Source organism: Schistocerca nitens, chromosome 10 (genome assembly GCF_023898315.1).
Source record: "Schistocerca nitens isolate TAMUIC-IGC-003100 chromosome 10, iqSchNite1.1, whole genome shotgun sequence".
Classification (NCBI taxonomy): domain Eukaryota; kingdom Metazoa; phylum Arthropoda; class Insecta; order Orthoptera; family Acrididae; genus Schistocerca; species Schistocerca nitens.
Window position 1 is genome coordinate 211,814,394 of NC_064623.1, and position 22,040 is coordinate 211,836,433.

Below are 22,040 nucleotides of genomic sequence, written 5' to 3' on the forward strand. Positions count from 1 at the left end.
ATGCTGGAATTCAGTATGCTGTTGGCCCAACCTTAGCCTCGATGACAGCTTACACTCTCGCAGGCATACGTTCAGTCAGTCTTGGGGAATGGCAGCCCATTGTTCACGGAGTGCTGCACTGAGGACAGGTATCGATGTCGGTCGGTGAGGCCTGTCACGAAGTCGGCGTTCCAAAACATCCCAAAGGTGTTCTGTAGGATTCAGATAAGGACTCTGTGCAGGACAGTCCATTACACGGGCGTTATTGTCGTGTAACCACTCCGCCACATGCCGTGCTTATGAACAGGTGCTGAATCGTGCTCAAAGATGCAGTCGCCATCCCCGAATGCTCTTGAACAGTGGGAAGCAAGAAGGTGCTTAAAACATCAATGTAGGCCTGTGCTACGCAAAACAACAAGGGCTGTAAGCCCCCTCCATGAAAAACACGACAACACCCTAACACCACCGCCTCCGAATTTTACCGTTGGCACTACACACGCTGGCATATGACGTTCACCTGGCATTCGCCATACCCACACCCTGCCATCCGATCGCCACATGGTGTGCCGTGATTCGTCACTCCACACAACGCTTTTCCACTGTTCAATCGTCCAATGTTTACGCTCCTTACACCAAGCGAGGCGTCGTTTGCCATTTACCGGCGTGATGTGTGGCTTACGAGCAGCCGCTCGACCATGAAATCCAGATTTTCTCACCTCCCGCCTAACTGTCATAGTACTTGCAGTGAATCCTGATGCAGTTTGTAATTCCTGTGTCATGGTCTGGATAGATGTCTACCTGTTACACATTACGACCCACTTCAACTGTCGGCGGTCTCTGTCAGTCAACAGGTGTTGTCGACCTGTCCGCTTTTGTGCTGTAAATGTCTCTTCACGTTTCTACTTCACTATCACATCGGAAACAGTGGATCTAGGGATGTTTAAGAGTGTGGAAATCTCGCGTACAGACATATGACACAAGTGACACCAAATCACCTGACCACGTTAGAAGTCCTGGAATTCTGCGGAGCGCCCCATTCTGCTCTTTCACGATGTCTAATAACTACTGAGGTAGCTGATACGGTGTACCTGGCAGCAGGTGGCAGCACAATGCACCTAATATGAAAAACGTATGTTTTTGGGGATGTCCGGATACTTTTGATCACATAGTGTATCAAGCATAACATGGTATTCTCACAGCCAATAAACATTCAGATGGAGATTTCTGAATGACAAACGGAGTGCATAATCTTACCTTATGCATAGAAACTAGTTGGCATTATTGCTTCCTACTGGAAAGTTGATCATTTGCATTATAGTACACTAGCGAACCCGACAGTGCTTCTTATTCACGTAATATTGTATTGCGTATACATCCTTAACTCCTTACTCCCTCTTTCTGTCCACCTCATTTTCACCCCCTCTCTATATCTCCTCCTTCTCCCCTCTTCTGTGCGTCACTTCCTCCCCACTCTCTCTGTCCATATCTTCCTCCCTCTCTCTGTGTCCATTATCCCCCCCACCCCTCTCTGTTCATCCCCTCGTCACCACTCTCTCTGACTTGAGCGTTGTTTATTCGTATTGGAAGTGAAATGCTGGTTGGGAACTGAAATCGATCAAAATGAATGGGTAAACCGGGTGGGATCATTGGTATTTGGGATATGAGGGATACCACTCAAGCTGCTGGGTCTGTATAGTAGTTTCAGTGGCAGTATTTCGCATAGTTTTAACCTGCGAATGGATAGGATTAAAAAGATTCGGACGTTTAAAATTCCGGAATACAATTCCTATCATAAGCCGATACACCACAAATACAACTTTCCCGTTTGCTATAAAACCCACGGCGGGGAAGAAAACAAAACAGTACAATATTGTGCAAACTTTTTGTTTGAAATTATATATTAGGAAAAAGAATGTATTCGGAGGAAACATTTCGTCTAATTCTATGTTATTGTAGTTGAAACCGAAGCTGCACATTTTCACAGCACAGCAGAGCATTTTCTCTCCCGCAGTTAGGTATAACAGAAAAACTACACATTGTCGTATAAAACAAAATAACTTATGTGTGATCGAACGTTTATTACAATATCGTCTTAAACTTTAATATGTGAAGAACTTACCGCAATTTTTGCTGATAACGCTTCCTCTATTTATATTAAATATAAATCTACATATTACATACACAAAAAAGTATGTATCCCACATCTGTCCGAATGCTTATTAGAGTATCGTGTAAAAATTTGAAATAAATCGCTGAAGAACTTTCCGAGATTTTGGTAACTACGTTTTCCCTTTGTATATTACATATATGTTTCTGTATTATATATATTAAAATATTTAGCCTCTGTTCATCCAACGTATATCAGAGGAATGTGTCCAAACTTGAAATAAATCGGACAAGAACAGTTCGATATTTTTGCTAACAATGTTAAGCAACGACAAAAAATTAGTTACAATTTTGGCAACCAGGTGCAAATCTGGCGCTGTAAGGCATCTCGTTGATGTCTCCAGTGCTCATATTGAACAAATTATGTAACCAACAGTTAATAAGAAAATCACCATTAGGTCTTTCTGATTTGTTTGACCTTTCCTGCCCACATCCAATTGCTGATCCATTAAATATGGACACAAATCTGTACGTCTTTCTTGCATTCGCAGCGCCACATTTGCACCTGGTGGCCAAAATTGGAACTAACTTTTTCCATTGTAAACCGGTTTCGCATTAAGCATTAGAATATCTACTACGTTTTGCTGTCAGACGATAATTATAGACGACACTGAAAAGATAAAAAATAGAAAAGCTTTGCCAGCATTTACACTGCAGCCAGTGGTGAGCTGACCCAGCCGTACCTTCGGGCAGCGCCTCCAGACAGAAGCCCTCCTGCTCTGGAGAGGAGTCCTGCCCGTCGGCCATGATGCCCACCGCGGCGTTGAGCGGCTCGTCCCTCAGGAAGAAGCGCCTCAGGAAGGACACCAGCTGCGGGCCGTCCCTCTCCGTCAGAGTCCGGATGTCGAAGCCCGGCGAGGACATGACCTGCACAAGCAGAAGCGTGCTTGTAGCTGTCTTTGTATAGTAATTTCATTACCCAAGTGGACACAGATGGCTGCTACAGAACTCTCGGCTCTTTTCTATCAAATTCAGAAAACTGGAAACAATTATTTGCTTGACGTATTCCAATCTCTGTCTTCCTCTACAGTTTTAGCACTCTACAGCTCCCTCTAGTACCATGGAAGTCATTCCCTCATGTCTTAGCAGATGTCCTATCATCCTGTCCCTTCTCCTTATCAGTGTTTTCCACATATTCCTTTCCTCTCCGATTCTGCGTAGAACCTCCTCATTCCTTACCTTATCAGTCCACCTAATTTTCAACATTCGTCTATAGCACCACATCTCAAATGCTTCGATTCTCTTCTGTTCCGGTTTTCCCACAGTCCATGTTTCACTACCATACAATGCTGTACTCCAGACGTACATCCTCAGAAATTTCTTCCTCAAATTAAGGCCGGTATTTGATATTAGTAGACTTCTCTTGGCCAGAAATGCCTTCTTTTGCCATAGCGAGTCTGCTTTTGATGTCCTCCTTGCTCCGTCCGTCATTGGTTATTTTACTGCCTAGGTAGCAGAATTCCTTAACTTCATTGACTTCGTGACCATCAATCCTGATGTTAAGTTTCTCGCTGTTCTCATTTCTACTACTTCTCATTACCTTCGTCTTTCTCCGATTTACTCTCAAACCATACTCTGTACTCATTAGACTGTTCATTCCGTTCAGCAGATCATTTAATTCTTCTTCACTTTCACTCAGGATAGCAATGTCATCAGCGAATCGTATCATTGATATCGTTTCACCTTGTATTTTAATTCCACTCCTGAACCTTTCTTTTATTTCCATCTTTGCTTCCTCGATGTACAGATTGAAGAGTAGGGGCGAAAGGCTACAGCCTTGTCTTACACCCTTCTTAATACGAGCACTTCGTTCTTGATCGTCCACTCTTATTATTCCCTCTTGGTTGTTGTACATATTGTATATGACCCGTCTCTCCTTATAGCTTACCCCTACTTTTTTCAGAATTTCGAACAGCTTGCACCATTTTATATTGTCGAACGCTTTTTCCAGACCGACAAATCCTATGAAAGTGTCTTGATTTTTCTTTGGCCTTGCTTCCATTATTAGCCGTAACGTCAGAATTGCTTCTCTCGTCCGTTTACTTTTCTTGAAGCCAAACTGATCGTCACCTAGCGCATTCTCAGTTTTCTTTTCCGTTCTTCTGTATATTATTCTTGTAAGCAGCTTCCATGCATGAGCTGTTAAGCTGATTGTGCAATAATTCTTGCACTTGTCAGCTCTTGCCGTCTTCGGAATTGTGTGGATGATGCTTTTCCGAAAGTCAGATGGTATATCGCCAGACTCATATATTCTACACACCAACGTGAATAATCGTTTTGTTGCCACTTCCCCCAATGATTTTAGAAATTCTGATGGAATGTTATCTATCCCTTCTGCCTTATTTGACCGTAAGCCCCGCTGTATAGTGTGATAATTATAGAACCATACAAAAAAAAGTGGCACGGGTAAAATACAGGGAGCGTACAATTTGTACAGAAACCAGATGGCAGTTATAACAGTCGAGGGACATGAAAGAGAAGCAGTGGTTGGGAAGGGAGTGAGGCAGGGTTGTAGCTCTCCCCGATGTTATTCAATCTGTATATTGAGCAAGCAGTAAAGGAAACAAAAGAAAAATTCGGAGTTGGTATTAAAATCCATGGAGAAGAAATAAAAACTTTGAGGTTCGCCGATGACATTGTAATTCTGTCAGAGACAGCAAAGAACTTGGAAGAGCAGTTGTACGGAATGGACAGTGTCTTGAAACGAGGATATAAGATGAACATGAACAAAAGCAAAACGAGGATAATGGAATGTAGTCGAATTAAAACAGGTGATGCTCAGGGAATTAGATTAGGAAATGAGGCACTTAAAGTAGTAAAGGAGTTTTGCTATTTGGGGAGCAAAATAACTGATGATGGTCGAAGTTGAGAGGATATAAAATGTAGACTGGCAATGGCAAGGAAAGCGTTTCTGAAGAAGAGAAATTTGTTAACATCGAGTACAGATTTAAGTGTCAGGAAGTCGGTCTTAAAGTATTTGTATGGAGTGTAGCCGTGTAAGGAAGTGAAACATGGACGATAAATAGTTTGGACAAGAAGAGAATAGAAGCTTTCGAAATGTGGTGCTACAGAAGAATGCTGAAGATTAGATGGGTAGATCACATATGAGGAGATATTGAATAGGATTGGGGAGAAGAGGAGTTTGCGGCACAACTTAACTAGAAGAAGGGATCGGTTGGTAGGACATGTTCTGAGGCATCAGGGGATCACAAATTTAGTATTGGAGGGCAGCGTGGAGGGTAAAAATCGTAGAGGGAGACCAAGACATAAATACACTAAGCAGATTCAGAATGATGTAGGTCGCAGTAGGTACTGGGAGATGAAGAAGCTTGCACAGGATAGAGTAGCATGGAGAGCTGCATCAAACCAGTCTCAGGACTGAACACCACAACAACATGAAACAAGTACATTATTTACAAACTACGGCGTGCACACACTTTATTCATTATGTAAGATACTGGAATGTAGATTATGACAAGTTCGATGTGCCTGTCATCATTGGCGCTGACGTGGCGCAGACGAATAGCGAAATTCTGCATGACCCGCTGAAGTGTCGGAACGTAGATGCTGTCGATGACCTCCTGAATTGCTGTTTTCAGCTGGGCAATGGTTTTCACGTTATTGCTGTACACCTTTAATATAGCCCCACAAATAGGAGTGGCACGTGTTAAGATCCTGAGAATATGGCAGACAATCGAGGCCCGTGCCAGTGGCCTCTGGGTGCCCCAGAAGCAGAATGCGGTCCCCAAAGTGCTCCTACAGGAGATAAAACACCCTCCTGCTTCGGTATGGTCGAGCTCCGTCTAGCAAGAGCCACATCTTGTCGAAACCGCCATCACTTTCGATAATGGGGATGAAGTCAGCTTCCAAAAGCTTCATGTACTGTTCGGTAGTCACCGTGCTATCAAGGAATATCGCACCGATTATTCCGTGACTGGACACTGCACACCGCACAGTCACCCGTTGAGGGTGAAGAGACTTCTCGATCGGGAAATGTGGATTCTCAGTTTCCCAAATGCACCAACTTTGTTTATTGACGAACGCATCCAAATGAAAGAGGGTTTCGAACCCATCCAACTGAAAGAGGGTTTCAAAACCAAACCACACAACATATACTAATTCACATCATGCACCGCTGCCAACCGTGCAGTTGAAACGTCGTAGCGTAAACCTTTCCGACGTTGTGACGATTTTATTTTATATACGTCAATAATTGTCACTCTGTAATTCCTGTATGGTAAAATCATTTTGGAATTTTTTATATGCGTGAGCGTTATACATATAATATGGCAGCGCGAATCGAAAGAACGAAAGTAACTTTGGCACGATGTCGAACTGTCAAGTAACATAGGTCGATCATACTTAAACCACACACAGAAAGAACGACTACAGCATAATACAGAAGGTAATTGAAAGAAATACGCAATGACACGGAAAGGAATGACATTTTTATTCAAAGACAATAATTACACTGAGTCACTGCGATTTATTATAGCCCCCTGGACATTACAAAAGACGAGTCATGGTTGTTGAATAAACTGCACGATCAGCAAGGACGGCAACGCAGGCCACAAGTCTGGTAATGATGGTGATGTATGATTTGTGGGGCGGTCAACTGCGCGGTCATTAGTACCCGTAGAAAGGCCCAATTTTTTCACAGTCCAATCTAGCCACCGTCACGAAGGATGAGCATGATGATGAAATGATGTCGTCAATACAAACACGAAGTCCCCTCGCAGAGAAAATCCCCAACCCTGCCGGGAATCGACCCAGGGACCCTGTGATCCAGAGGAGGCAACTCTAGTACCTAGACCACGAGCTGCGGGCAACAAGTTGGGTAACGAGTTTTTGTTGTAGGACATTCACTTCCTCCAACAGTACGGTTGACAACTGCTGATGGCCGTTGGGCGTGTGGACGTGCTACCGTACGTTCTCCTCCGCATCCCATATGCCCTCGATGGGATTTAAGTCGGTAGAAGGGGCAGGCCAGTCAATTTGCCGAATATACTCTCGTCCTGAGAGCGCATCCACCTGTGCCGAACGATGCGGTCCCGCTTGTCCTCCATGAACATGATGTCAGGACAGAGTGCACACCGAAAATAATTCTCTTAGTTATAGCATAAATCAACAGATTGTAAATCGTACAATTCGAAGGAAGAGGCAAATAACGTTGTACTTCATATCCAAAGTATGCAAAGGAACACTGGCATTTCATACACTATGTGATATTCGGACACCCCCAAAAACATACTTTTTTCATATTAGATACATTCTGCTGCCACCTACTGCCCGGTACTCCGTATCAGCTACCTCAGTAGTCATTAGACATCGTGAGACAGCAGAGTGTGGTGTTCCGCGGAACTCACGGACTTCGAACGTGTTCAGGTGGCTGGGTGTCACTTGTGTCTTACGTCTGTACGCGAGATTTCCACACTCCTAAACATCTGTAGGTCCACTGTTTCCGATGTGATATTGAAGTGGAAACTTGAATAGACACGTACAGCACAAAGGCGTACAGGCCGACCTCGTCTGTTGACTGACAGAGACCGCCGACAGTTGAAGAAGGTTGTAATGTGTAACTGACAGACATCTATCCAGAGCATCACACAGGAATTCCAAACTGCATCAGGATCCACTGCACGTACTATGACAGTTAGGCGGGAGGTGAGAAAACGTAGATTTCCTGGACAAGCGACTGCTCATAAGCCACACATGACGCCGGTAAATGGCAAACGTTGGACGATTGAACAGTGGAAAAACGTTGTGTGGAGTGACGAATCACGATACACAATGTGGCGATCCGATGACAGGGTGTGGATATGGCGAATGCCCGGTCTGTGGCCGAGTGGGTACACGACAATAGCATTCCTGTAATGGACTGGCCTGCACAGAGTCCTGACCTGAATCCTATAGAACACCTTTGGGATGTTATGGAACGTCAACTTCGTGCCAGGCTTTAGCGACTGATTCCCATACCTCTCATCAGTGCAGCACTCCGGAAAGAATGGGCTGTCATTCCCCAAGAAACCTTCCAGCACCTGATTGAACGTATGCCTACGAGAGCGAAAGCTATCAAGGCTAAGGGTGGGCCAACACCTTATTGAATTCCAGCATTACCGATGGAGGGCGCCACGAACCCGTAAGTCATTCTCAGCCAAGTGTCCGTATACTTTTGATCACGTAGTGTACGTATTTTTATTTGTATGAAGCAAGACCATGAACATATCAAATAAATTTAATTATTTAAAAATGCAGGGTAAACCCCTTCAAGGCTGGGGGGCGGGGGGGTTGGGGCGGGTGAGGGGGATAGGAATTTAAAAAAAAAAATCCCCGCTTAAATAATGGACATCTCCTAACAGTGGTTGGCTTGGAAAGGGTGATCTTACAACGATATTACAGGGCCGCATACTAACACTATATTGAATTTAGGTTTCATTGTACCCAATGCGTTTTAGACAGGTACGTGCCGAGTAAAACTGTGAGTGACGGGAAAAACCCACCGTGGTTCAACAACAAAGTTAGGAAACTACTGCGAAAGCAAAGAGAGCTTCACTGCAAGTTTAAACGCAGCCAAAACCTCTCAGACAAACGGGTGCTAAACGATGTCAAAGTTAGCGTTAGGAAGGCTATGCGTGAAGCGTTCACTGAATTCGAAAGTAAAATTCTATGTACCGACTTGACAGAAAATCCTAGGAAGTTCTGGTCTTGCGTTAAATCAGTAAGTGGCTCGAAACAGCATATCCAGACACTCCGGGATGATGATGGCATTGAAACAGAGCATGACACTCGTAAAGCTGAAATACTAAACACCTTTTTGCAAAGCTGTTTCACAGAGGAAGACCGCACTGCAGTTCCTTCTCTAAATCCTCGCACAAACGAAAAAATGGCTGACACCGAAATAAGTGTGAAAGGAATAGAAAAGCAAGTGGAATCACTCAACAGAGGAAAGTCCAGTGGACCTGACGGGATACCAGTTCGATTCTACACAGAGTACGCGAAAGAACTTTCCCCCCTTCTAACAGCCGTGTACCGCAAGCCTCCAGAGGAACGGAAGGTTCCAAATGATTGGAAAAGAGCACAGGTAGTCCCAGTCTTGAAGAAGGGTTGTCGAGCAGATGCGCAAAACTATAGACCTATATCTCTGACGTCGATCTGTCGTAGAATTTTAGAACATGTTTTTTGCTCGGGTATATGATACGTTTCTGGAAACCCAGAATCTACTCTGTAGCAATCAATATGGATTCCGGAAACAGCGGTCGTGTGAGACCTAACTCGCTTTATTTGTTCATGAGACCCAGAAAATATTAAATACAGGCTCCCAGGTAGATGCCATTCGATACAGTTCCGCACTGTCGGATGATAAACAAAGTAAGAGCCTACGGAATATCAGACCAGCTGTGTGGCTGGATTGAAGAGTTTTTAGCAAACAGGACACAGCATGTTGTTCTCAATGGAGAGACGTCTACCGACGTTAAAGTAACCTCTGGCGTGCCACAGGGGGGCGTTATGGGACCATTACTTTTCACAATGTATATAAATGTCGTAGTAGTGTCGGAAGTTCCATGCGGCTTTTCGCGGAGGATGGTGTAGTATACAGAGAAGTTGCAGCATTAGAAAATTGCAGCGAAATGCAGGAAGATCTGCAGCGGATAGGCACTTGGTGCAGGGAGTGGCAACAGACCCTTAACGTGGACAAATGTAATGTATTGCGAATACATAGAAAGAAGGATCCTTTATTGTATCATTATATGATAGCGGAACAAACACTGGTAGCAGTTACTCCTGTAAAATATCTGGGAGTATGCGTGCGGAACGATTTCAAGTGGAATGATCATATAAAATTAATTTTTGGTAAGGCGGGTCTGGCACCCGGAGAGATATGTTCATGGTCTTGCTTCATACAAATAAAAATACGTACACTACGTGATCAAAAGTATACGGACACTTGGCTGAAAATGACTTACGGGTTCGTGGCGCCCTCCATCGGTAATGCTGGAATTCAATATGGTGTTGGCCCACCCTTAGCCTTGATGACAGCTTTCGCTCTCGTAGGCATACGTTCAATCAGGTGCTGGAAGGTTTCTTGGGGAATGACAGCCCATTCTTTCCGGAGTGCTGCACTGATGAGAGGTATGGGAATCAGTCGCTAAAGCCTGGCACGAAGTCGACGTTCTAAAACATCCCAAAGGTGTTCTATAGGATTCAGGTCAGGACTCTGTGCAGGCCAGTCCATTACAGGAATGCTATTGTCGTGTACCCACTCGGCCACAGACCGTGAATTCGGGCATTCGCCATATCCACACCCTGTCATCGGATCGCCACATTGTGTATCGTGATTCGTCACTCCACACAACGTTTTTCCACTGTTCAATCGTCCAACGTTTGCCATTTACCGGCGTCATGTGTGGCTTATGAGCAGACGCTTGTCCAGGAAATCTGGGAGAGTCCTTAGAAAATGTAGTCCATCAACAAAGGAGGTGGCTTAAAAAACATTCGTTCGACCTATACTTGAGTATTCCTCATCTGTGTGGGATCCGTACCAGGTCGGGTTGACGGAGGAGATAGAGAAGATCCAAAGAAGAGCGGTGCGTTTCGTCACAGGGTTATTTGGTAAGCGTGATAGCGTTACGGAGATGTTTAGCAAACTCAAGTGGCAGACTCTGCAAGAGAGGCGCTCTGCATCGCGGTGCAGCTTGCTGTCCAGGTTTCGAGAGGGTGCGTTTCTGGATGAGGTATCGAATTCATTGCTTCCCCCTACTTATACCTCCCGAGGAGATGACGAATGTAAAATTAGAGAGATTCGAGCGCTCGCGGAGGCTTTCCGGCAGTCGCGAACCATACGCGACTGGAACAGGAAAGGGAGGTAATGACAGTGGCACGTAAAGTGCCCTCCGCCACACACCGTTCGGTGGCTTGCGGAGTATAAATGTAGATGTAGATGTAGAAGTCACTCTTGAGTAGTGACATAGGCATAGGTAGTCTTTAAGGCACCAGTCTGACGCAGTCTTCGTCTCAAAAAATAGCAACGCTTAATCTCGGCACAGGCGCCCGGGTACTGGATGTCTGTGTTGTCCTCATCATAATCACCATTGGTGACAGTGGGTAGATTGCACTGTGTAAAAATTGGGACTTTGAGCGGCACTGATGAACACGCAGTTGAGAGCCCCAGAAACCAAACATCATCATTTTCGACACAGGTCAAAATGAAATGTTAATTGTCATATGCCCCTCTGATGTCATATACACTCCTGGAAATTGAAATAAGAACACCGTGAATTCATTGTCCCAGGAAGGGGAAACTTTATTGACATATTCCTGGGGTCAGATACATCACATGATCACACTGACAGAACCACAGGCACATAGACACAGGCAACAGAGCATGCACAATGTCGGCACTAGTACAGTGTATATCCACCTTTCGCAGCAATGCAGGCTGCTATTCTCCCATGGACACCATCGTAGAGATGCTGGATGTAGTCCTGTGGAACGGCTTGCCATGCCATTTCCACCTGGCGCCTCAGTTGGACCAGCGTTCGTGCTGGACGTGCAGACCGCGTGAGACGACGCTTCATCCAGTCCCAAACATGCTCAATGGGGGACAGATCCGGAGATCTTGCTGGCCAGGGTAGTTGACTTACACCTTCTAGAGCACGTTGGGTGGCACGGGATACATGCGGACGTGCATTGTCCTGTTGGAACAGCAAGTTCCCTTGCCGGTCTAGGAATGGTAGAACGATGGGTTCGATGACGGTTTGGATGTACCGTGCACTATTCAGTGTCCCCTCGACGATCACCAGTGGTGTACGGCCAGTGTAGGAGATCGCTCCCCACACCATGATGCCGGGTGTTGGCCCTGTGTGCCTCGGTCGTATGCAGTCCTGATTGTGGCGCTCACCTGCACGGCGCCAAACACGCATACGACCATCATTGGCACCAAGGCAGAAGCGACTCTCATCGCTGAAGACGACACGTCTCCATTCGTCCCTCCATTCACGCCTGTCGCGACACCACTGGAGGCGGGCTGCACGATGTTGGGGCGTGAGCGGAAGACGGCCTAACGGTGTGCGGGACCGTAGCCCAGCTTCATGGAGACGGTTGCGAATGGTCCTCGCCGATACCCCAGGAGCAACAGTGTCCCTAATTTGCTGGGAAGTGGCGGTGCGGTCCCCTACGGCACTGCGTAGGATCCTACGGTCTTGGCGTGCATCCGTGCGTCGCTGCGGTCCGGTCCCAGGTCGACGGGCACGTGCACCTGCCGCCGACCACTGGCGACAATGTACTGTGGAGACCTCACGCCCCACGTGTTGAGCAATTCGGCGGTACGTCCACCCGGCCTCCCGCATGCCCACTATACGCCCTCGCTCAAAGTCCGTCAACTGCACATACGGTTCACGTCCACGCTGTCGCGGCATGCTACCAGTGTTAACGACTGCGATGGAGCTCCGTATGCCACGGCAAACTGGCTGACACTGACGGCGGCGGTGCACAAATGCTGCGCAGCTAGCGCCATTCGACGGCCAACACCGTGGTTCCTGGTGTGTCCGCTGTGCCGTGCGTGTGATCATTGCTTGTACAGCCCTCTCGCAGTGTCCGGAGCAAGTATGGTGGGTCTGACACACCGGTGTCAATGTGTTCTTTTTTCCATTTCCAGGAGTGTACATATCTTACACTGTAATCCAATAGTGAGATACGCAATAGATTCGAACACTGCCGTAACGTTCTTTCATATACTTTTCACACAATTGTCTTTTACATAATAATAAAAGCATACTTACTTACTAATTATTGCAATTATGGCCATAGGCGGCTACAAGGGACTGCGGATGAATAAGGGACACTCCCCCCCCCCTCTCCCACTGCAATCTGGAGCGCAGTTTCATTAAAGAATTCTAATATACTTCTAGAAGTGAGTTCTCTGACATATAATAAGGTTTTGGTGTTTGCTAAAAAATGTAGTTCTAATGGCATCACCCATCTGAAAACTGACATCACCCATCTGAAAAGTGATCAAATCATTTATATATAAAAAATGACAGTCTCTTGCCTCCCCCTCCCCTAGAAAAATCTCTGCGGTTGGCCTGTGATTACAGATATTGTTGGGGTCTGCTGAAGGTCAGCTTGTTTTAAATGTAGTAAAATGTAAGTTAATGCGAATGAAGGTAAAAAAAATCGTGTGACTTTGGAATACAGCATAATGGTTGCTGCTTGGCAGTCATATCGGTTAAATATATAAGTGTAACGTTGCAAAGCGATATGAAATGGAGCGAGCATGTAAGAATTGTAGTGGGAGAGGCGAATGGTCAGCTTCGATTTACTGGGGGCACTTAAGGAAAGTGTTGCTCATTCTCAAAAGAGATAGACCGATTCTTGAGTACTGTTTGAGTATTTGGGATCCCCATCAGGTCGCATTAAAGAAGGTCACCGAAGCGATTCAGAGGCGTGCTGCTATATTTGTTACTGGCACGTTCGATCAGATCCCAGGCATTCCGGAGATGTTTCGTGAACTCAAACGGGAATCCCTGGAGCGAAGACGACGGTGTTCTCGCGAAACAGTATTGCGCAAAATTAGAAACTCGGTATTTGAAGCTGAGTACACAGCGATTCTACTGCCAGCAAAGTACATTTCGCTTAAAGACCACGAAGATAAAAGAATATAAATTAGTCCTCGTACGGTGGAATACAGACATTTTTCCGTCCCTCTACTTACGAGTGGAACTGGAAAGGAAATTATTAGTAGTGGTGCAACGTACCCTTCGCCATTACTGTATGGTGACTGTAGAGGTAGATGTATAGAACCAGATTATGGCGTTGAACTTTTAATGCGTCCTAACTTTTGGCAGTTTTAATTGGTGCATTATAACTGTTTAACAGATTTCATGAGATGTCGTCAAGTTTTCGGTAAGATTAATACTGTTTAACGAATAGCGGATGATTATCACTGCGAAGCATGAATCACGTAAAGCTTCTCAGCGTATAACAATATTACACATAGCGACTACCTTCCTCTGTCTAGTTTACTTCGACACGGTCAACACGTGGACCTTCAGTACACCACGTACGTCTGGAGAGAGCTTGACACCTTTCACTACTCGTGTTTGTGAACTTAATGGTTCCTGAATATGTATATACCATTTATGGGTATTGCACATGAGCCAACATTTATAACGGTATTCAGTGTCCATTACACAAATGAGAGTTGTTTAATTTTCTTGAATATTCAAACGTTGTAAACTTTTTGTAAGGATTACATTAACAGCTGTTCATTGTCTCCAGGCTATGGTTTGAAAACTTTCAATTAGTCTGAAAGTAGTCATCAGATATAAAAATTATTGAATGCAACTGTGACAGAGAGTGAAAACGAAAATATGTGGCGTTTTAAACGTTTAAATTCTGTCAATAATTTTACGAAATATTGAAAATGAAATTTTAAACAGACAGTCTGCATTCGTTCGGTAATACTATAGATTATGGAGAAGCATGCAGAACAGAGGCATTATTGTTGGTACTTCGCAGTCGTAAAAAAAGTACGAGAGCTGTAGCTTTGACGTCCCGTCCGTGTAATGTTGATGCATTAAGTTGTTCTGAAAGCGGTGCTGATATTCAAGACAATAAAAGCGGGTTAAAAGCTTTGAGCTATCTGGGGACGTTAACCTTGCATTACTGAGCAACTGTTTCACCAAGTTACCAAATTCCCAACCAGACTAACATTAATTATAATCTTTTAGTAGTCATCTTACGATAACCGGTGATGTATATATATAAAGACAATTTAAATAAACAGAAATAAATCAGTTTATATTTGGACATTTATTTTAACACTGATCATTGTTCCGTTAAAATTTCAGCATATTAAACTTGATTCATAACTAAACTGGTGCCTTATTTAAGATTGTGAAAATGTGACTTTGTAATCTTACAGAACATATCAAATATGGAGCCAAGATTGGGAGACTGCATACAACACTGCATTCATAAAATGACACACGAAGAACGTTGAAACATATGCAAGAGGAAATTAACCACAATCAACCGATTCAATTTTCACCCAAAGAAGTTACGTTCGTAGCGCAATCCTGTCCGTCATGAAATTACCACACACTGGTATACTAAATTCATACTAACTCTCTGGGAAATCTTCCCGAAAAGAATAGATGAGGGCTACTTTGATGATTACACTACATGCTTCACGTGGTCAACTTGGTTTACACGAAGAGTGTAACTCCACAATAATTTTGATAATTAAAATAAATTACATCGAACGCAAATTACAATAGAAAAACTTCGAACTGGTTACTATCGTCTTGCTATTAACCTAATGGTTCAAACAATTGTATTAGCACGTGGTACTGGTCTCACAAAGTTGACCCCACATGAGTTGAACATACAGAAAAGTTGCTATATTGAAAAATATTGTCAAGACGAGACGTTATAATCTCACGCACATTCGCATTTAAGATTGATGATCTTAGAGTTACGGATCATCCACACGTGGTTCCACTTTACTCACAAAGTAGTGACAAAGCAACTACTGGAAGATATTCTGAACTTCACACTCGAATTACACTGCGTTGCAATTTAAGATAACGTTAGATATTTTAGATCTAAACCTGAAATAAAAGTGATTAAATTTTCTGTTAGGCTGAACTTAAGAAATCCATTGTCCTACGGACTTAGCTGAGACGCGCTTAGCCGGAGATCTTACCACTTCAGACGCTCGCCGCAGACAGACTGCGGTGGGCCCCTACCAATGGTGCTTCCAGATACAAAACCAACATGACAAGGGACGGACAGGACCATACTAAGTATAGAAACCTCTCTGATTTTAGAAAGCGTAGCTACCTGTTCCGACGTTGATCCTACTGTTCTCTAGCAGACAGGATTGTCTGCAACTATCAAGCATGCAGCTAGAAATACATTTGCTCATTCATCCTTTCACACATAAGGGAAGGGGGATGACAGTATCTTATCATATACAGTATATGAAAGAAAGCGGATGTAGGTTCCGCATGAGACTGTGTGACATGAATTACATATAAACTGTCTTTTAAAGTGTAGTAGTGTGACAGATCGTTCTTGATTATGTGTAAAAGTAACACGTTTCACTGCTCAGTGTCCTCCCAGATAGTCAGAAACACCACAGTAAATTTAGAAGTGGAATGTATGCCGTAAATGACAACAGTTTTAAAAAATTAACACGAAAGGAATCCAACAGAGACCTTTCATGCGCAGTAAGTTTATTATAGACGAACCACGAGCACGAACGGGGGATTGTTTGGCACAGGGCGTCGAGCTCGCCCTTTTCAAATGAAGCTGTATTTAATATTTCATATTTATTCGCCTACTAGTTTCGACGTTGCGTGAACGTCATCTTCAGGCCCGTACACTTTCATGTTGTTGTTGTTGTGGTCTTCAGTCCTGAGACTGGTTTGATGCAGCTCTCCATGCTACTCTATCCTGTGCAAGCTTCTTCATCTCCCAGTACCTACTGCAACCTACATCCTTCTGAATCTGCTTAGTGTATTCATCTCTTGGTCTCCCCCTACGATTTTTACCCTCCACGATGCCCTCCAATACTAAATTGGCGATCCCTTGATGCCTCAGGACATGTCCTACCAACCGATCCCTTCTTCTGGTCAAGTTGTGCCACAAACTCCTCTTCTCCCCAATCCTATTCAGCACCTCCTCATTAGTTATGTGATCTACCCATCTAATCTTCAGCATTCTTCTGTGGCACCACATTTCGAAAGCTTCTATTCTCTTCTTGTCCAAACTATTTACCGTCCATGTTTCACTTCCATACAAATACTTCCAGAAACGACTTCCTGACCCTTAAATCTATACTCGATGTTAACAAATTTCTCTTTTTCAGAAACGCTTTCCTTGCCATTGCCAGTCTACATTTTATATCCTCTCTACTTCGACCATCATCGGTTATTTTGCTCCCCAAATAGCAAAACTCCTTTACTACTTAAGTGTCTCATTTCCTAATCTAATACCCTCAACATCACCCGACTTAATTCGACTACATTCCATTATACTCGTTTTGCTTTTGTTGATGTTCATCTTATATCCTCCCTTCAAGACACCATCCATTCCGTTCAACTGCTCTTCCAAGTCCTTTGCTGTCTCTGACAGAATTACAATGTCATCGGCGAACCTCAAAGTTTTTATTTCTTCTCCATGGATTTTAATACCTACTCCGAATTTTTCTTTTGTTTCCTTTACTGCTTGCTCAATATACAGATTGAATAACATCGGGGAGAGGCTACACCCCTGTCTTACTCCCTTCCCAACCGCTGCTTCCCTTTCATGTCCCTCGACTCTTATAACTGCCATCTGGTTTCTGTACAAATTGTAAATAGCCTTTCGCTCCCTGTATTTTACCCCTGCCACCTTTTGAATTTGAAAGAGAGTATTCCAGTCAACATTGTCAAAAGCTTTCTCTAAGTCTACAAATGCTAGAAACGTAGGTTTGCCTTTCCTTAATCTTTCTTCTAAGGTAAGTCGTAAGGTCAGTATTGCCTCACGTGTTCCAGTATTTCTACGGAATCCAAACGGATCTTCCCCGAGGCCGGCTTCTACTAGTTTTTCCATACGTCTGTAAAGAATTCGTGTTAGTATTTTGCAGCTGTGGCTTATTAAACCGACTGTCCGGTAATTTTCACATCTGTCAACACCTGCTTTCTTTGGGATTGGAATTATTATATTCTTCTTGAAGTCTGAGGGTATTTCACCTGTTTCATACATCTTCCTCACCAGATGGTAGAGTTTTGTCAGGACTGGCTCTCCCAAGGCCGTCATTAATTCCAATGGAATGTTGTCTACTCCGGGGGCCTTGTTTCGACTCAGGTCTTTCAGTGCTCTGTCAAACTCTTCACGCAGTATCGTATCTCCCATTTCATCTTCATCTACATCCTCTTCCATTTCCATAATATTGTCCTCAAGTACATCGCCCTTGTATAGACCCTCTATATACTCCTTCCACCTTTCTGCTTTCCCTTCTTTGCTTAGAACTGGGTTTCCATCTGAGCTTTTGATATTCATACGTTGTTCTCTTATCTCCAAAGGTCTCTTTAATTTTCCTGTAGGCAGTATCTATCTTACCCCTAGTGAGAAAAACCTCTACATCCTTACATTTGTCGTCTAGCCATCCCTGCTTAGCCATTTTGCACTTCCTGTCGATCTCATTATTGAGACGTTTGTATTCATTTTTGCCTGCTTCGTTTACTGCATTTTTATATTTTCTCCTTTCATCAATTAAATTCAATATTTCTTCTGTTACCCAAGGATTTCTACTAGCCCTCGTCTTTTTACCTACTTGATCCTCTGCTGCCTTCACTACTTCATCCCTCAAAGCTACCCATTCCTCTTCTACTGTATTTCTTTCCCCCATTCCTGTCAATTGTTCCCTTATGCTCTCCCTGAAACTCTGTACAACCTCTGGTTCTTTCAGTTTATCCAGGTCCCATCTCCTTAAATTCCCACCTTTTTGCAGTTTCTTCAGTTTTAATCTACAGGTCATAACCAATAGATTATGGTTAGAGTCCACATCTGCCCCTGGAAATGTCTTACAATTTAAAACCTGGTTCCTAAATCTCTGTCTTACCATTATATAATCTATCTGATACCTTTTAGTATCTCCAGGGTTCTTCCATGTATACAACCTTCTATCATGATTCTTAATCCAAGTGTTAGCTATGATTAAGTTATGCTCTGTGCAAAACTCTACCAGGCGGCTTCCTCTTTCATTCCTTAGCCCCAATCCATATTCACCTACTATATTTCCTTCTCTCCCTTTTCCTACTCTCGAATTCCAGTCACCAATGACTATTAAATTTTCGTCTCCCTTCACTACCTGAATAATTTCTTTTATCTCATCATACATTTCTTCAATTTCTTCATTATCTGCAGTGCTAGTTAGCATATAAACTTGGACTACTGTAGTAGGCGTGGGCTTCGTGTCTATCTTGGCCACAATAATGCGTTCACTATGCTGTTTGTAGTAGCTTACCCGCACTCCTATTTTTTTATTCATTATTAAACCTACTCCTGCATTACCCCTATTTCATTTTGTGTTTATAACCCTGTATTCACCTGACCAAAAGTCTTGTTCCTCCTGCCACCGAACTTCACTAATTCCCACTATATCTAACTTTAATCTATCCATTTCCCTTTTTAAATTTTCTAATCTACCTGCCCGTTTAAGGGATCTGACATACCACGCTCCGATCCGTAGAATGCCAGTTTTCTTTTTCCTGATAACGACGTCCTCCTGAGTAGTCCCCGCCCGGAGATCCGAATGGGGGACTACACTCCTGGAAATGGAAAAAAGAACACATTGACACCGGTGTGTCAGACCCGCCATACTTGCTCCGGACACTGTGAGAGGGCTGTACAAGCAATGATCACACGCACGGCACAGCGGACACACCAGGAACCGCGGTGTTGGCCGTCGAATGGCGCTAGCTGCGCAGCATTTGTGCACCGCCGCCGTCACTGTCAGCCAGTTTGCCGTGGCATACGGAGCTCCATCGCAGTCGTTAACACTGGTAGCATGCCGCGACAGCGTGGACGTGAACCGTATGTGCAGTTGACGGACTTTGAGCGAGGGCGTATAGTGGGCATGCGGGAGGCCGGGTGGACGTACCGCCGAATTGCTCAACACGTGGGGCGTGAGGTCTCCACAGTACATCGATGTTGTCGCCAGTGGTCGGCGGAAGGTGCACGTGCCCGTCGACCTGGGACCGGACCGCAGCGACGCACGGATGCACGCCAAGACCGTAGGATCCTACGCAGTGCCGTAGGGGACCGCACCGCCACTTCCCAGCAAATTAGGGACACTGTTGCTCCTGGGGTATCGGCGAGGACCATTCGCAACCGTCTCCATGAAGCTGGGCTACGGTCCCGCACACCGTTAGGCCGTCTTCCGCTCACGCCCCAACATCGTGCAGCCCGCCTCCAGTGGTGTCGCGACAGGCGTGAATGGAGGGACGAATGGAGACGTGTCGTCTTCAGCGATGAGAGTCGCTTCTGCCTTGGTGCCAATGATGGTCGTATGCGTGTTTGGCGCCGTGCAGGTGAGCGCCACAATCAGGACTGCATACGACCGAGGCACACAGGGCCAACACCCGGCATCATGGTGTGGGGAGCGATCTCCTACACTGGCCGTACACCACTGGTGATCGTCGAGGGGACACTGAATAGTGCACGGCACATCCAAACCGTCATCGAACCCATCGTTCTACCATTCCTAGACCGGCAAGGGAACTTGCTGTTCCAACAGGACAATGCACGTCCGCATGTATCCCGTGCCACCCAACGTGCTCTAGAAGGTGTAAGTCAACTACCCTGGCCAGCAAGATCTCCGGATATGTCCCCCATTGAGCATGTTTGGGACTGGATGAAGCGTCGTCTCACGCGGTCTGCACGTCCGGCACGAACGCTGGTCCAACTGAGGCGCCAGGTGGAAATGGCATGGCAAGCCGTTCCACAGGACTACATCCAGCATCTCTACGATGGTGTCCATGGGAGAATAGCAGCCTGCATTGCTGCGAAAGGTGGATATACACTGTACTAGTGCCGACATTGTGCATGCTCTGTTGCCTGTGTCTATGTGCCTGTGGTTCTGTCAGTGTGATCATGTGATGTATCTGACCCCAGGAATGTGTCAATAAAGTTTCCCCTTCCTGGGACAATGAATTCACGGTGTTCTTATTGAAATTTCCAGGAGTGTATTTTACCTCCGGAATATTTTACCCAAGAGGACGCCATCATCATTTAATCATACAGTAAAGCTGCATGTCCTCGGGAAAAATTACGGCCGTAGTTTCCCCTTGCTTTCAGCCGTTCGCAGTACCAGCACAGCAAGGCCGTTTTGGTTAATGTTACAAGGCCGGATCAGTCAATCATCCAGACTGTTGCCCCTGCAACTACTGAAAAGGCTGCTGCCCCTCTTCAGGAACCACACATTTGTCTGGCCTCTCAACAGATACCCCTCCGTTGTGGTTGCACCTATGGTACGGCCGTCTGTATCGCTGAGTCACGGAAGCCTCCCCACCAACGGCAAGGTCCACGGCTGAGTACTACACAAATTACGTCGTCTTCGTCGTCGTCGTCGTCGTCGTTGTTGTTACTGCATTTACATCTATACTCCGCAAACCACTTTAGGATGTGTGGCGGAGGGTACTTTGTCACTCCATCCCCCCCCCCCACCCTCCCTCTCCACGTGTTCCAGTCCCGAATAGTACGCAGGAAAAATCCTCTCATTTTGTCTTCATGCGTACTTTCGCGAGATACGCGTAGTAGAAGGCAATATTTTTGTTGACTCTTCTGAACGTACCCTCTTAACTTTGGTAAGAAACCACAACGATGTGAAGACTACCCCTCTTCCAGCGTCTGCCATTGTTGTTGGCCGAGATTCTCCGTGTCGCTTTCGCGCATATTCAATGAACCTGTAAGGAAACGTGCTGCTTTTCTTTGGATCCTTTCCATTTCCCCTATCAACTTGACCTGGTAGAGATCCCGGACTGATGAGCAATATTCAAGATTAGGTCTAAACAGGGTTTCGTAAGCTACCTCCTTTGTCGATGGACTACGTTTCCTAAGGATTCTTGTAATGAATATCAGTCTGGCATCTGCATACACGCGATTAATTTTATGTGGTCATTCTCCAATCGCTCCGCACACATACTCACAGATATTTTATGGTAGTTAATACCTCAAATGAGTGTTCTGCATTTGCGTAATCATACAGCAAAGGGTCTCTCTGGCTGTATATTCGCAATACGTTACATTTGTTTATCTTGAGGCTCAACTGGCAGTGCTTCTTGCGTCGCGACTTTCTCTCTCTCTCTCTCTCTCTCTCTCTCTCTCTCTACGGTGATTTTTTCCAC

At 44.9% G+C, this 22,040-nt stretch overlaps 1 protein-coding gene across 1 annotated transcript in view; it reads right to left on the reverse strand.

The window, feature by feature from the left end:
• LOC126210449 (arylalkylamine N-acetyltransferase 1-like) overlaps positions 1-22,040 on the reverse strand; it is a 123,593-nt gene that overhangs the window by 46,570 nt on the left and 54,983 nt on the right. Inside the window, exon 2 of the mRNA XM_049939681.1 lies at positions 2,829-3,012. Within this exon, the coding sequence (XP_049795638.1) occupies positions 2,829-3,009 (181 nt within the window). The 5' untranslated portion in view covers positions 3,010-3,012. The remainder of the gene's footprint in view (positions 1-2,828; positions 3,013-22,040) is intronic.